This window comes from Garra rufa, chromosome 10 (assembly GCF_049309525.1).
Source record: "Garra rufa chromosome 10, GarRuf1.0, whole genome shotgun sequence".
NCBI lineage: Eukaryota > Metazoa > Chordata > Actinopteri > Cypriniformes > Cyprinidae > Garra > Garra rufa.
This window is the reverse complement of record NC_133370.1, coordinates 24,077,676-24,094,619: the sequence shown is the minus strand read 5'-3', so window position 1 is coordinate 24,094,619 and position 16,944 is coordinate 24,077,676. Positions and strand designations below refer to the sequence as shown.

Below are 16,944 nucleotides of genomic sequence, written 5' to 3'. Positions count from 1 at the left end.
TAACAAACATCAAGTAAATTACTCCACTATTGAAAAAGAGGCCTTGGGGCTTCTTTTAGCATTGCAGTTTTTTGAAGTTTACATTGGCTCGTCTCCGTTACCTGTGACTGTATATACAGATCATAATCCATTAGTATTTTTGTCACGCATGTGCAATCACAACCAGCGGCTCATGCGGTGGTCATTGATTGTTCAGAATTATAACTTAAATATAAAACATAAAAAGGGTTCTGAAAATGTGGTCGCAGATACATTGTCTAGAGCATAAACCTGTTAATTCTGTGTTGTGCTTTCTGTTGTTTATGATTTATATTTAAGTCTTTAAGGGGGGAAGTGTTATGTACGCTGCTATGTACGTAAGCTGCGTGAAGTTTGTGTGTGTCAGTCTGTTGTGTGTGTGTTCCAGATTCTCATTGGTCCACCAGCTTGTCACTCTTCCACCTGGATGATGACGCCCGGGTTACGTTATCCAGTCATCTCACGCCAGCCGGTTTAAAGTCCCGTTACTATCACGCGCGCAGCAGCTGTTGCTCATTTGTGTCATTCCTCCTGTTACGCTTGTACGCTCTGTTGTTATTTGTATTGAGGTCTAGTGTTTTTTTGGTATCTTGTGTTTGTTTTTTATATGTCCTGAAAAGTCTTTTGTACAACAGTGTTGGTACAGTGTACAGTCTAACGATTACTGTTCCGCCTTTGCTGTTCTCCACTGTACGCTAGGTTGGGAAGGTGTGAGCAGGTAAGTAGGTCGCGCGACATACATTGTACAACACGTAGGACATTCTGAATGTATTAGATACATTAGTTAGGAGAGAGTGCCACCCGTTGTATGTTTTGTTTTGTTAGTTAGAGTAGTTTAGTCAGGGCGTTGTTACGCCGAAGACTCTTTTTTTTATATATATTTTCTTTTGGATAGTTATCTTAGATTATAAAAACTAGCTAGCTGTGTTTTTGTTTTGTTTATTTCTTTTATTTGGCACCTCTCGTGCTCCCTCCTTCCCACCTCCTTTCTTTTGCTTTGTTGGTGTTTGAAGGTTTGCTTTGCAATTACTGTAAATATTGTAAATACTTTGATACCATTGGTTTTCTCTGAGCACTGTGCACAATAATTGGTTACTAAAATCGAGAGTTATTTGCCTGCCAGCATTCTTGCATACACACACACACACATATGAATGTTATTTTCCCCTTTACCCCTAGTCCTATGAGGTCTAAAATAATAATTATTTCCATTATAAAACCAAGGGGCGTAACAATACCCATTTTGGTATTCCAGTTATGTCTTCAGTGAACTGCAACAGCTGAGAAAGAGATGCGTGCCAGTTTAGTTACGTGCATTAGGCCTTAAAGAGACAGCATCTTATAAATACCTGCAGTGAGAAGCACTAGTTATTTTACAATGAATTATTAAATTTCTGCACCTGATTACTAGGGTTATTGATTTTATTAGTAACTTTATGTTGTATTCATCTACACTTGTCATTTGTGTAATTGTTTGTACTTTATTAGCTCAGCTAGTAGTTTTTGCTGTGGATTAAAGGTACTTAAAATAAGCATTCAGTAATTAAAAAAAAAAAAAAAATCTTTTTTTGTTTTGTTTGTTTTTTGCTGATCCGAAAAATGATCCGATCCGTGATATGATCCAATCCGTGAGTTTTGTGATCCGTTGCACCACTAGCGGGCACCATAGAAGTTCACTATATAGAGAAAAATCCTGAAATGTTTTCCTCAAGAAACATAATTTCTTTACGACTGAATAAATAAATAAATTAACATCTTGAATGACAAGGGGGTGAGTACATTATCTGTACATTTTTGTTCTGGAAGTGAACTTGTCCTTTAAATATTTTAACACAGATAAACTGGAAAAATGAATTGCCTACTATAACATGCTAAGTTTGACAGTGCTAGATATTGATAATGATGATAATAATAATAGTATTGTTTTTTTATTTTTTTATTTTACAAAGAGTCTACCAAGCAAAAAAAAAAAAAAAAAAAGGAAAAAAAAAAAAAACGAAATAAAACAGTAGGCTATTCATCCATATAGTATGAATGAACTGACTAAGTGCTTAATCTGCTATGGAGGTAATGGGTTCTCAGTTCTGTCTTGACAGCACGGGTCATTAACCAGGTACCTGTTTAATGAATTTAATGTATGTAACACATGCTGTGAAGTCTAACCGTGCAGTTGCATTTTTATGCTTTTTCAGATTTTATTTATATATTTATTTCTTGTTATTATTGGAGAGTTGCACAATTAACAATTTTGTTGATATTAGCAAAGAAGTGTAACGGTGCCAGTAAATGTCAGAGGAAGGAAGGGGTCAAAAAGCTGTTACAGCTTTCAGACAGAGTTCATTCCCACTTGAGAACTCAAAAATAAATGGTCTTCTGAGCTCCTAGAATAGTATCAGGTCACTAGACTTACACGTAATGCATTTACCTTTACTGTCATTATCGCTCTGACACGGTTATTACTCATAGTTGGTCACCCCAATATAATACATCCTGTTGTGTGTCTGGATGTTTCAATAGATAAAAAGGAACAAAGGATGTAATTGAAATCTTGATGGTCTTTTTCATTAAGTCTAATCTTAGGATGAATGAATAAACCCAGACTAGAGACCACAGATAATTTTCTCAAGAATAATGGAAAAAGAGGCAGTCCATCAGTCTTGGAAATGAGGATCCACCCGAACCTTCATGACAAAATATGTATCGTTGTTAGCAGTAAGTTGTTTTCATGTTATATGTCACATTCATTGAAAAACATCTCTCTCTCTCTCTCTCTCTCTCTCTCTCTCTCTCTCTCTCTCTCTCTCTCTCTCTCTCTCTCTCTCTCTCTCTCTCTCTCTCTCTCTCTCTCTCTCTCTCTCTCTCTCTCTCTCTCTCTCTCTCTCTCTCTCTCTCTCTCTCTCTCTCTCTCTCTCTCTCTCTCTCTCTGCTTAAGCATTTTTAGAGAAGGACAGTAGGGCAGTGTGCAATGTGCTCTTTTGTTTTGCCCACAAGCAGTTCTAGTTGGGTTATGCAGGCTTAAAGTGATATGAAAGCATGTGAGGACAGGCCTCGGAACAAATCCTCCACCCCAACCCAATTAAACATGCATCTCAATGGAGCCCTGAATGGAGAAAAGGCATTTCAGATATTGGATTGAGATGTTTATATCATATTATGTAAGCAGAAGCATAAAATCAGAGGCTTTCTCACTGGAATGTTGCCTGCGTTTGGTGCCATTTGCACAGCGAATTCAGATGCTTTTTTTTGAAGATCATAATCCTCTTGCAGGCATCTTTGCTCTCAAATCCAGTCAACAGGTATCTGTTGTGAAGATTCAGTTCTTTACTTTTTCAGTAGTCCTCTTTTTCTAAACCAAAGGGTTCACCGGGAGTTTATTTTTTTGGTTCAAGGATCCTTTCAGCCTAAAATGTTATCTTTTTAGATATATTGGTCTTTGTTTTCCTTCTCTGATTCACCCAAAAAAGAAATTGCACTGCAGCAAAATTATTTTCTAGACAAATGGTTGAAATTAGACTTATTTAAATATACTATAAGAATGAAATTCGATTCATTTATGCCAGTGAAAATGTAACTTTCTTTAGCTTTTTACCAAACCACATTGTTCAAAATATATTAATTGTGTTTAATTAGTGTTAAAAGAACACTTCACAGTAAGGTTCCATTAATTTATGTAAAACTAACATGAACAAACAATGAACGATACATTAATTACAGCATTTATTCATCTTTATAAATATATAGTCGTTCATTGTTTGTTCACGGTGCATTAACTAATGTTAACAAACACAGCTTGTGGTTTTAAAAATGCATTAGTAAAAGCTGAAATTGACATAAACTGAGATTAATAAATGCTGTAGAAGTATTGTTCATTCTTAGTTTATGTTAACTTAAGTAGTTAACCAATATTAATGAACTAATGAACCTTACTGTAAACTGTTACCTAATTAATTTTAATTATAAAACTTTACATTTACTCTGAATTGTTATTGTCTTGAGTCTACTCAAATAGTAATACAGCTTGATGTATATGTATGTATATTTTAGCCATTTACCAAACCACATTGTTTAAAATGTATTAATTGTGTTTAATTAGTTTTAAAATACCTTTTTTTTTTACATTAATTTAATTCCAAAAGTCCAAATTTACTCTGAATTCTTACTGTTTAAAGTTTACTCAGATGGTAATTCAGCTTGATGGAAATTTTTCGTACAGCTGAAATGCGTAAATCTTTAAAAAAATAAATAATAATAATTAATTAAATACTTTTTATTAAATTAGATGAATTCATGCTAATTAAAATTAGATTTTTTTTTTTTTTTTTTTTTTGCTATTCATTAGACTGCATTGTTTAAAACATATGAACTGTTTAATTAGTTTTAAAATATTTTTTTTTCTAATTAATTTTAATTACAAAACTCTACATTTACTTTGAATTCTTACTATTTAAAGTTTACTTAAATGGTAATTCAGCTTGACGGAAATTTGTCGTATAGTTGAAAAGCGTAAATCTTTAAAAAATACTTAAATACTCTTTATTAAATTAGATTAAATTATGCAAATGAAAATATTTTTTTCTTTGCCATTTACCAGACCGCAGTGTTTAAAATGTACAAATTAATTGTAATTATAAAACTTCACATTTACTCTCAATTCTTATTGTCTGCACTTTTTAAAGTTTAATCAAATGGTAATTTGCTTGATGGAAATTTGTTGTACAATTGAAGTGCGTAAATCTTAAAAATACTCTTTATTCGAATTAGGTCTCAACATTTGGTTTCTGTGGATATCAATTTGTATTCACTTTAATTCAATTAACTTTCATTTGTATGGCACTTTTCACAATACATATTGTTTCAAAGCAGCATGTTTCTACATTAAAATTAAGAATAATAATGTGTTATCAGATGTCAAAATAATGTCCATATGGCAGAAATGTACAGTTCTATGATAATACAAATCATCTAATGACTTCTGTTCAAGCATAATTTATGAACACAAATAAGGCAATGATTACATGTTGTGGCATAATGTGAAAAAGTATTACTGAAAAGTAAAAAAGCGAATCTATTTCAAAATATTTTGAGTGAGTGGTCATTTATCACCACTCTTGACACTCACCCATGCTTCAATTCCACCTAAAAATTTGACATAAGATTCACCCAAGTGCATAATCCATTTTTTCCCACAATTTGCTGAGCAATGATCTGCTCTATTCAATATCCAAACTCCCATTTGCTGTCTCATGCATGTCTTCACAGACACCATCATTAATGTTTCTAATAGTTAGTCAGCTGTTGTACTGTCAAGGTGATGTGTTTTGTTTCATTATTACTTCATAACGCTTATGAAAGTCAATATAGCCTAACGGAGTTGTGTTTCCTAAGCAACAAGCCATTCCATTTCAGCACTTTTTTTTCAAAGTCTCACAAATCTGTATTTATCGTAGCATAAACCTGACACCTGGTCATTAACTGTTTTATAATTCTGATACAGCTTTAGCTATGTCATGCTTAACTGGTGATATAATAGTTTTGTTTGTGCAAAAACAAAAATGTATTTGACAACCAGACTGCAACCAGACTCCAAACCTGCATTTATTTGATCCAAAGTACAGCAAAAACAGTAAAACTTTAAAATATGTTTACTATTTAATGTAAAGTATTCCTGTGATTTCAAAGCTGAATTTTTAGCATCAGTACTCCAGTCTTCAGTGTAAATTGATCCTTCAGAAATCATTCTAATATTCTGATTTGCAGCTCAAAAAATATTTATTATTATTATTATGTTGAAAACAGCTAAGTAGATTTTTTTTTCAGGTTTCTTTGATGAATAGAAAGTTCAGAAGAACGGCATTTATCTGAAATAGAAATCTTTTGTAACATTAAACATGTCTTTATCATCACTTTTGATTCATTTAAAGCATCCTTGCTAAATAAAAGTATTAATTTCTATGATCTCTTCTCCAAAAAAAAAAAAAAAAGAAAAAATTACTCCAGACTCCAAATTTTTGAATAGTGTAGTGTATAATGTTACAAAAGCTTTTTATTTCAGATAAATCCAGATCTTTGGATCTTTCTATTCATCAAAGAATCGTGAAAAAATCATACTTGACTGTTTCAAATATTGATAATAATAATAATAATATTTCTTGAACAAGATGAGTAACGATGCTGAAAATGTAGCTTTGATCGCAGGAGTAAATTGCATTTTAAAATAAATAGAAAATAACAGTAATAAAAACAATAGTAAAAATATTTCTAAATTGTACTGTTTTTGCTGTACTTGAATCAAATAAATGCAGGCTCGGTGAGCAGAAGAGACTTTTTTAAAAAACATTAAAAATCTTACTGTTCAAAAACTTTTGACTGGTAATGTATGTTTAAATGTTTATATATTAAAGTATACTACAATCTGTGTACCTATATACAATTACGATTCGTTTAATTTAAAATTATACGTGCATGATATTTTATTGACAGCCCTCAACATCATAATCTTAGTGCAGCATCATTTTACATAAGCCATTCTCAAGCCCACCTGCAAGGACACCAGCGGAGCTGAGGAAAGGGTGGAGGGAATGTAAATAAATAAATAGAGTCGAAAAGATAAATCATCAACCTGTGCTGAGGCTGAAAGTAAAGGGGGAGACCTGGAGGTAAATGATGGATGGCCTCCGAGAGCAAGCTGAGAGTTTGATGACTCGAAGTTGCGGTACATAAAGCTCCTTCTTTTCCCTCAAGGCCTTTGTTTTATCACATTTTCATTTTACCTTTCCACAGAGCTACCGCCCTGTTCCTGATGCCCTCTGTTATGTTATGAGCTGACAGGGTAGCCTTCCTTCTGAAAGAAAAAAAAATGGCCTTCAGTCTTGAGGGGCTCCGCATACGCAGGCATCACATCCTTCTTGCTTCCCCCACGCTCCCTCTATATTATTAATTAGGTTTCCTTCTGGAGCCACATTATTGCCTTAAACCAAACACTGCCTGCACTCCTCACCGTTGAGAACATGTGTGCCTCTCCTGGCTGCAGATGGAGGGGGGGGGGGGAGAAAGAGACTAAAAGATAAAGCGAGCGAGGTAGAGCCAGAGATGTAAAGAGAAAGAGAGCGAGCGAATGGATAGGAAATGCAAGAGGGAAAAAAGCAGAGCTGACTTTCTCTCTCTGTGTGTGTGTGTGGATATGACAGCGTGTGTAGCCGGCCAATCAGAGCGCACCTCCTGAGCTGCAGCAGGCTGACAGATTTGGGAGCTCTAGCGGTTCTGTTCTGGACTGGATTGAGCTGCTGCACACATACTCTCTGTGTGACTTAAAAAAATGTGGAGGAACGTTGGGAGCGCTCCTCCGTATTCCAAAGCCTTGTCATCTTTTAAGGAAAGACTGAGAAGGTAAGAGGCACTCTGTGTGTGCGCTTTTTTTTTTCTCTCTCTTTACTCATCTGCTGATTGAAGCTTGAGTGCTGCTTCTGTTTGTCTGGCTTGTGTGAGGCGGTGTTCAGAGAAAGTCTGAGAGTTGGTCTAGTGTACATGTGGTCGTAGACGAAAATGAGCAGTGGGATGAGGGAAGCAAGGCAGTGTCTATCCATTGATCTGTGCCTCTTTCATTACTCCAGCACTTTATTGTGGCCGCATGCGATTCTTCAAAGCTCTGTCTCACTTTCCAGTGAACAAACAGCACAGCAAGTGCAGCTGTTAAAAGCCCTTGTGCCTGATTCTTTAGTGCTTCTTGATTGCCTTGAGAAAAATGGACTGCAAGCTTGCTTTCTTTCTTTTTTTTAACTTATATTCTTTAAAAAATATTTATTTATTTAGCTTTTTCCGGATGATAAAGGAGAAATGGTTACAGTGGACTTCGAAACACATGTGAAAATGCTTTTAAATACGCTTATATATGTATATGTATATGTATATGTATATATGCATTCTTTATCGTTCTTAGAAAAGCATTCAAGCATTCAGGGTAAATTGACAATGCCTAACAATCAGACGCTGAGGGCTGTCTAACAATGATGAAGTGATTAGACCAGCCTGTATATGATGCATAGGGGGAAGTTGTGGTGTGCTTGAGCTAATGCCTCCATGCAGTGGACATGCCAAGGTGACAAACGCACATCAATGGATCCCTGGAGTCCCTCCCCCGATATTACTAATCCTGTAGCAAGCAATCAGTCTCAGCATCACCTTCTCCTCATGCCACTGGATTGAGTGCAAACGGCAGGGAGAGCTTTGAGGTTACAAAACCACTTTAGTTCTATAAAAAGAACTGCAATTTAGTGCTGTGAAGTGAATAAGACATGAGAAGTAGAGGGAGAAAAAATATTAAATTGAATAAAGTGGGCTGAATCAACTGCACTGGGAAAATTTCACTGCTGTGTCTCGAAGGTTGTCTCTCTGATGCATGAGCCGACTTGAACATGGACGGAATGTATTGGGTTTAGTCAAGTTAAGCTCAATCGACAGCACTTGAGGTACCAAAACAAATTTCTATTCATGCCTTGTTTTCTTAAAAAATAAAAATCTAGGTTACAGTGAGGCACTTATGAGAGCCAATTTTTTAAATGTGAAATTTAGAATTTTATAAAAGCACCTAAAATTTCACTTCCAGAACTAAATTTAGAGATACAGTCATCCAAGATGTTCATGCCTGTCTTTCTTCAGATGTTTTTTGAGGAAAATATTTCAGGATTTCTCTCCATATAGTGGAGTTCTATGGTGCCCGCGAGTTTGAACTTCCAAAATGTAGTTTCGTGAGGAAGAATGGTCTTATCCAGCAAAATGATTGGTCATTTTCTAAACAAATTGACAATTTATATACTTTTTAACCTCAAATGCTTGTCTTGTCTAGCTCTACATGAGCTCTGTGTATTCCGGTTTGAAACAGTTCGAGTATGTCGAAAAATGCATTCTCTCATTTTCTTCTCCAACTTCAAAAACACTCTACATCGCTGCAGAATAACCAACCCATTGTTTACAAACTAAACGTGCAAGATCAAAAACCCTTTACAAAAAAACAGGTAAAACAGCGATGTAGGACGATTTTGAAGTTGAAGAAAATAAGATAGGAGTTCTCTGACATACCCTAACTGTCTTGTCCGGAATACACAGTTCATGCAGAGCTAGACCAGGGTTAAAAAGTATATAAACTGTCTTTTTTTTTTTTTTCAGGAAATGAGTGATCGTTTCGCTAGATAAGACCCTTCTTCCCTGGCTGGGATCATTTAGAGCCCTTTGAAGCTGCATTAAAACTGCATTTTGGAAGTTCAAACACACTGGCACCATTGAAGTCCACCATATGGAGAGAAATCCTGAAATGTTTTACTCTAAAAACATATAAAGAACTTCTATGGTGCCCCGAGTTTGAAATTCCAAAATGCAGCTTTAAAGGGCTCTAAACGTAACCTCAAATGCTCATCTTGTCTAGCTCGGCAAGACGAGTGTTTGAAATTAAAAAGTATATAAGTTGTAAATGTTTTCAGAAAACAAACGATCGTTTCACTAGGTAAGACCCTTCTTCCTCGGCTGGGATCATTTAGAGCCCTTTGAAGCTGCATTTAAACTGCATTTTGGAAGTTCAAACTCGGGGGCACCATAGAAGTCCATTATATGGAGAGAAATCCTGAAATTTTTTTCTCAAAAAACACGATTTCTTTACGACTGAAGAAAGAAAGACATGAACATCTTGGATGACAAGGGGGTGAGTACATTATCTGTAAATTCTTGTTCTGAAAGTGAACTACTCCTTTAAGCTGTAGAGTTGTTATTACGGTCAATTTAGGGTTTTATGTTGTGAATTTGGAACTTCAGAGAGAAAAATGTTAGGAAGTAAACATCACTTGAATATACTATTAAAGCATTGAGTATTTTACATTTTACCTAATGTCTTCTATTGGTAAGTTCCACATTATGACCCTGATTTTTGCTTTGTTTAGAGTAAAGGAGCTAAAAGTCGAAGCTAATTTTTGTGGTAAGTGCTGTTGATTGAGTTTAACTTGCACTAAACACAGGAAATGTTCCTTTAACGTTATCTCACAATACAGAATGACTCCCAGATTCAATTTACATGAATATTCCATTACTAACGTTCCTTTTTGCATGTATACAAAGATTAATTCAAGCAATGAGTGGGGTAGAGAGCCGACAGGAGCAAACATGAAAAAAATGTCATTGTGAAAAGACGCCTCTCAGCCACTGTTCCATCCGAGCCTCACTCCATTCCAATTAGCATCCTAATTAGCTGCACTGGATTCTAATCAGTATTACAAATTTGTTTTGAAGACCTCGAGAAACCTGCGTGAATCAGTCGAGACCCTTTTGCTCTTGAAGTGCAGAACAAGGGCACGTGAGTTATCGCTGCCTCCTGGCCTACGGTGGTTTCAGGTGTCGCTGGAACAGTGTTTTGTTTACACATGTAACACCATTTTTTCTTGCTCAAGACAGTTTTTCTTTCATTTTTAACACCAGATGGGGACTGTTTCTGTGAATCTGTACTCAATTCACTTAACTACTGAACTGATTATTTTTGTATTCTGCATAAAATGCACACCATGGCACAAATCCACAAAATGTCTTCTTTTTAAAAGGCTTAAACTTAGAAAATGATCGTTATGTAAAACTGGTCGCATTTGGAAAATTGGTCTGGATGTAATATCATGGACAGATGCTGTTTGGATGGCAAATTGCGAGGATGAGTGGTTAGCGAGTGAAAACTTTGACAACTGTCTGTTTTAACATAAACCACTGGAAGAGCTTGAAAGAAAGGGAGCTGTCGCCCAGTATTAGTCAAAATGCACTCAAAGCAATTTCTTTTCAAGGCAACACAATAAGCTTGAAAGACAGAGTAAAGGCTTTGCCCTCCCTCCTCCTCTTGAAAAAAATCTTCAGCAAGACTCAGTAAATAAATTGCGTTTCTGATTGAGCAGATGGACATTATTCTGAATGAGAAGCTAGCATATTTATTTCCTCTTGAAACTAGATGCAGGCTTCTTCTTTTATTCAGAATAGTCTGAAAAAAGTTTTTTTTTTTTTTTTGCTCTTATTCTTCTATACTTAGCCAGTAAAAAGCTATCACATTTATATATATTTTTTATCCTTTTAAAAGGTGCCTTTAAAAGCACAACTGGCTAACGTGACTTGGGCGGCATGGTGGTTCAGTGGGTACTGTAGCACTGTTGCCTCACAGCGAGAAGGTCCCTGGTTCGAGCCCCGGCTGAGCCAGGATGCCTTTCTGTGTGGAGTTTGCCTGTTCTCCTCCTGTCTGCGTGGGTTTCCTCCGGGTGCTCCGGTTTCCCCCACATGCATAGGTGAATTGAACAGTCTAAATTGGCTGTAGTGAATGAGTGTGTGAGTGAATGAGTGAGTGGCCGTAGTGAATGAGTGAATGAGTGTTCATGAGTTAGTGCAGTCTCAGGACTGGGTTGCGTCAGGAAGGGCATCCGGCATAAAACATGTGCCAAATCAGTTGTGCGGATCACTCCACTGTGGCGACCCCTGAGTAGAAGGGAATAAGCCGAGGAGAGAGAAATTCATTTGAGACACTGTCCAATCCAACATTTACCCTCCTGCTTCCACTATTCGAGGTACAAGGTGTCAAGCATGCTGAGTCGAAAAAATCTCAGAATACAATCCACTCTTTTGAGACAAACTCACTGTCCAGTGGCCAATAGTCTGGTAATTCTTATCAGACTGGTGCTCAGAGTTGCATCAAGCCGGTGAGTTCAGTCAGGCAGGTTCACATTAGTTACGTTTCATCACACAGATGAATCCAGATTCACAGATGTGAGTTGCTGCATTTAGAGATGTTTATTTTGAGTCCTGTGCCCAGCATTTAAATGTCAAAATGCAAAGTCCAAACTGTTCTTAAAGAGATAGTTCATCCAAAAATGAAAATCACCCCATGATTTACTCATCATCAAGCCATCCTAGGTGTATATGACTTTCTTCTTTCAGACAGATAGAATCAGAGTTATATATATATAAAAAAAAAAACAATAATAAAAATCCTGGCTCTTCTATAGTTTATAATGGTAGTTAATGGTTGTTGAGATTTAGAGCTTCAATAAAGTGCATCCATCCATCATAAAAAGTACACTAGATATGAGAGAGTGGGATTCCAGCGGATGTTGTAGGACGTAGGCAAACGTACAGTACAGTACAGGCAAACGTAAAGTACAGAGAAAGCAAAACAAAACACCATTCATGTGTACAAAACAAGGATTTGTAAAGAAAAATGTCGGAGGATTTCAATATAAGACAAGATGAGACTGTTTCCTTTGCTGTTAAAAAATATTGGTTCTCGCGAGACTAGCATAATCTCATACGTCATCCGTTGGAATGCCACTCTCTCATGAACGCATGTACAACAGTTAGTGTTAGCCAAAGAGTACAGTTTATAAAATTAAATATATAAATATGGATATTTTTCTTACACAAACGCATCGGTTTGCTTTAGAAGGCCTTTATTAACCCCTTGGAGCCATATGGAGCACTTTTTATGATGGATGAATGCACTTTTTTGGACTTAATATAAATATATCAAAAGCTACTCACTGCCATTATAAAGCTTGGAAAAGCCAGGACAGTTTTTGATATAATTCTGATTGTATTTGTCTGAAAGAAGAAAGTCATACTGCTAGGATGGCTTGAGGATGAGTAAATCATGTGGTAATTTTCATTTTTGGGTGAACTATATCTTTAATGTGAGCAACTTTGTTGGTGTATTTTTAATTTATTTTATTATTTAATTTTCTAAAGTTCTAAAATTTGACAGTCAGTCTTTTAGAAGGATTTTTCGAAGTACTCTTTTTGCAAGTTACATCAGTAGGTGGCAAATGACTGTGTTTGACTTACTTGTTATTAATTTTGAATCGTTCACTCAATCGATTTGTTAAAAAAATATTCCTTCATAAATAAACAAGTTCATTTAACTAATTTGCTCAAAAACATTGATTTAATCAGGAATAAGAGTGAGTAAGCGAGTCTTTAAATTGACTAAGTTAAAAAAGTGAGTGATAGGGTCATTTTTTAAGTGATTTGTTCAGAAACACTGATTCATTCAGGAATGAAATAAGTGAGTCTTTGATTCAGTCTCTCAGTTGATTTGTTCAAAAACATAGGCCTCATTCATAAATGAACAATTGCTGACTTTATTACTGACTTTATGAGTGAGTTATTGAATCATTCTCTAAACCAGGAGTTCTCAACTCTGGCCCTCGAGGTCCATTTCCCTGCAGAGTTTAGCTCCAACCCTAATCAAACACACCTGAACAAGCTAATCAAGCTCTTCATCATTACTAGAAAGTTACAGGCAGGTAAGTTTGATGAAGGTTGGAGGTAAACTCTGCAGGAAAGTGAACCACGAGGGCCAGAGTTGAGAACCTCTGCTCTAAACCATGTGTTCAAAAACACGAATTTATTTACCAATGAAATGAGTGAGTCTTTGAATCATTTATTCAGTCGATTCATTGGAGAATGAAATGCCATTGCTGTGTGTTGCTTAGTCAATTGAACGTTTGTTGACTTTTTTTCTTTTGCGGAACAAAAATGTATAAAGTAACTGGCAATCGTGTCTGAAATCTAAGTTGCTCAGTATTAACTTTTTGTTTATTCAATTTATTGCAGCCTTGTGACTCAGTACCCTGTTCTCATAAATACCATTATTTTCACTTCAGGTTAGTACAGTGGTGCAGTGCTTCAAAAGCACCAATACACTGTTGTTTTTTAACTAAATAGAGAGCAAAAAGTTCATAGTATCAATAAAATCTTTTTGATTGTGGTTATGTAATTTTTCTTTTACTTGGTTTATGAAAGATTGCAATTGTGGCCCTTATTCTCCTGCTATAGTGAGTTGAATAGTCAAAATAGTGGCCTGGTCATTAAATTTGGGATGCTGAAACACTGTGGAAAGTGGTTTTCATGTTCTTCCCATTTATTCACCCATCTGTGAGCACATTCATTAAGCACTTTTTCTTTCATTGAAACATTTGGTTATATCTTAAAGTCACAAGATCAGTTGAACTGTCATATGCTACTGTTGACTGAAATACGTTCTCACTTAAATTCTCAAGTCTTCTTCTTCATCCAGTCTCATAATCAAGTTCATTAATTTTTATAATATTCATAAATGGCTCAAGAGTAGGCCATCTGTTGCCAGCAAGACAAAGAAAGCGATTGAAAAAAGATTTTTGTATGCAGTACGTGAATGACACAGACAATAAAACAATTGTGAAATATTTTGCTCTTAGGAATAAGTATTCAACATGTCATGACATTTGTGAAATTGTTTTCTGATATGCACCACTGCTTCCACAGTAACACGTCATGATGCATTATAAAGTAAATTTAACAAGACTCTTGTTCTGGTTTGAATAACAATAGTTAACCCAACAGTAAGGTTTGCAGCAATTGCTTATGACAGAAAATGATTTTTTTGCCCTGCAAACCAATGTATAGACTCCCTCTTCAGTCTTGAAGAACCTACTACTGACTGTTCCTCCTAACCTAACAGTTTTTTTTATTATTATTATTCTCTCAGAGTCAAGCTAGAACAGTAGCAGAGAAGAGAATAATAGTTAGAAAGCCTTACCTATTGTGTTAATGGTTTAAACATATTCTCTCATTATCTGGTATATCAGTGGCTCTTTCAATTAGATTATATAACGACAGCACTTTTAATGAAATGCATTCAGACTCATAACGCAGATTCATTCTTTTATTCCGACTGCTTATTTCGGCTACTGAATTATTGACCTATGTGCACTAATGAATACACAGTGCTTGAAATGCTGAAATTTCTTTAAAAAAACTGTGAGGTTCTTGAGACATTAAAGTTGCATTCACATGCCACACATGCCATCTTCTCTTACAAACAAAAGTGAGTCTCTCAGATATTTCACTGTCAGTTTGTGTTGCACCATGAAAAATTTATTCCGGTCATATAATGTTAGACCCGTGGGACATGGCTACAGCATTACTGTGACTTTTTTCAAACACGTCTTGGAAGGAAAATGTTCAGATGTGGCTAAGGTGACAGGAAATGCCCACCCTGCAGCATTTCCACTGTTGTTTGTTTATTTGTTCTCTGCTTTTTTTAGAATCCCACATTGCAATTTCCATTAGTTTTAGAGGAAGACCAACCCTAAGGCGCTAGGTATTTCACTCCTCCATGTCAGTAACCCTTACGCCATCGAGGAATGAAGAGTATGAGGGAGTGACAAATCTGAATTGACAGGGAGGCAGAGGAGTCGAGAGCTATCAGCTTCTTTTCCGAGGTAACCAGGGACACGCATTGATCCCCGGAATGCCGTTCAGCCATTTGAATAGACTCGCCAAGCTGGAGCTCTCATTTCACATCCCCTGCACCAGTAGTCATGATCCCTGCTATTATACTAGAACAGCTGTTCCATCAAAAATGTATTAGATGTTTCGCCGAACGGCAAACAGCAAGATCGCGATGGGCTTTTAGGCCAATTTTCATATCTTAGATCTTCACGGGTAACAGCTAATCCGAACTTTTCAGTGGAATTAAAATGTAATCATTGGCTGTGTTTCATTTCGCCCCCATGAAAGTACAGTTTGTCCTCTTTCCTTCACACAGATGTTTCGTGGATATCTGCCATCGCCTCCAGTGAGTCTCCAGTGGACGCCAGCTCCCCGACGAATCAACACGTCTCGTTCTCAGCCCACGATGTGAGTACCGCCTGACGGGTCTCTCTGCGACAACAGGATTTTAAACCATGGCCGTCAGCCAAGCCCTGCGAACTGGTCCGACCAGCATCTAGAGCCGCCCACCGCAAGAGAGAGACCTCTGGGTGAGCGAGAGCGGGAGTTCAAACGTTGCGACTCTTTAACATGAGAGCAGCCAGCAGCCCTGCCTGTCTGTCCCCTCTGCTGCTGTGCCTGTGTGTGCTCCAGAGGAGCTATGGGACCCCTTCTCCACCCAGCCCCACGCTCGCCCACAACCAGACCAAACTGCCCGACGGCGACAAGGACTCGCATCACCGGCCCAAGCGAGGCTGGATCTGGAATCAGTTCTTCGTTTTGGAAGAGCACATTGGGCCGGATGCCCAGTATGTGGGGAAGGTAAGAGCCCTTTTTTTGTTTGAGATCTGTGTGCAGGTGTGGGATGCAGGTGATTATCCGAAACAAACTGAGCTGTTGTGTTTTGTAAGGTTTGTTGAGCAAACGGTTCCTCGAAAGAGAGCTGTTTTAACCAGAGACAATGGCTGTGCATCATGTTTTTAGATTCTAATTGAAATGTGCGATGTCACCGTGTTCCTCTAATCATATTTTCTTGGAAGCGAGTAAATAGTGCAGGTGACTAATCAGAAACAATATCCATGTTTCTCCGAAGAGCATGTTTTTGTCAGAAAATTGATTTGGCTTTCAAATTAGAGACTGACCTGTTACATCCATCCTGCTAATAACAGTGTAATTACTGTATTTTCGACTGTCATCTACAGACAAACGCAAGTACCCAAGTATGTCTCTGTTTATGTCTTTGTCTTCATACACAAGGTTCTTATGATAATCATGTAGAATACCTCATATTCTGGGAGTCTGGAAAAATTCCAGAGATCCCCTCTGCGGCTTATAAACGTCAACAGCGGTATAATCAATTATTTTGCCCATTCAGTTCTGTGAAGACTGGCCAGCTCTGTTGAAACTGCAGTGTTTCATGGGCTGGAATAATACAGGGTGACACTGACAGCTTTTGACATTGGCTCAGTGAGGTGAAGGTTAACGTGAAGATAGCAGAGTTTATGAAGAAATGGCTGAGCAGCCATCAATTGTCTACACCTACATCCCTCAGGAACTGAGCCAAGTGTGTGTGTGGCGTGTTTCCTCAGCTCCATTGGACAGGTTTGCTTCAGATCTGCGCACTTGAGTGTAAACACACGTGTGTTCATGTGTGCAAGGGATGAGAAATGATTC

The 16,944-nt window shown here is 37.0% G+C and overlaps 1 protein-coding gene across 1 annotated transcript in view; it reads left to right on the top strand.

Moving 5' to 3' along the window:
• Positions 1 to 7,263: 7,263 nt before the first annotated feature.
• cdh18a (cadherin 18, type 2a) overlaps positions 7,264 to 16,944 on the top strand; it is a 60,899-nt gene continuing 51,218 nt past the window's right edge. Inside the window, exons 1-2 of the mRNA XM_073848076.1 lie at positions 7,264 to 7,404; positions 15,608 to 16,092. Of these exons, the coding sequence (XP_073704177.1) occupies positions 15,862 to 16,092 (231 nt within the window). The 5' untranslated portion in view covers positions 7,264 to 7,404; positions 15,608 to 15,861. The remainder of the gene's footprint in view (positions 7,405 to 15,607; positions 16,093 to 16,944) is intronic.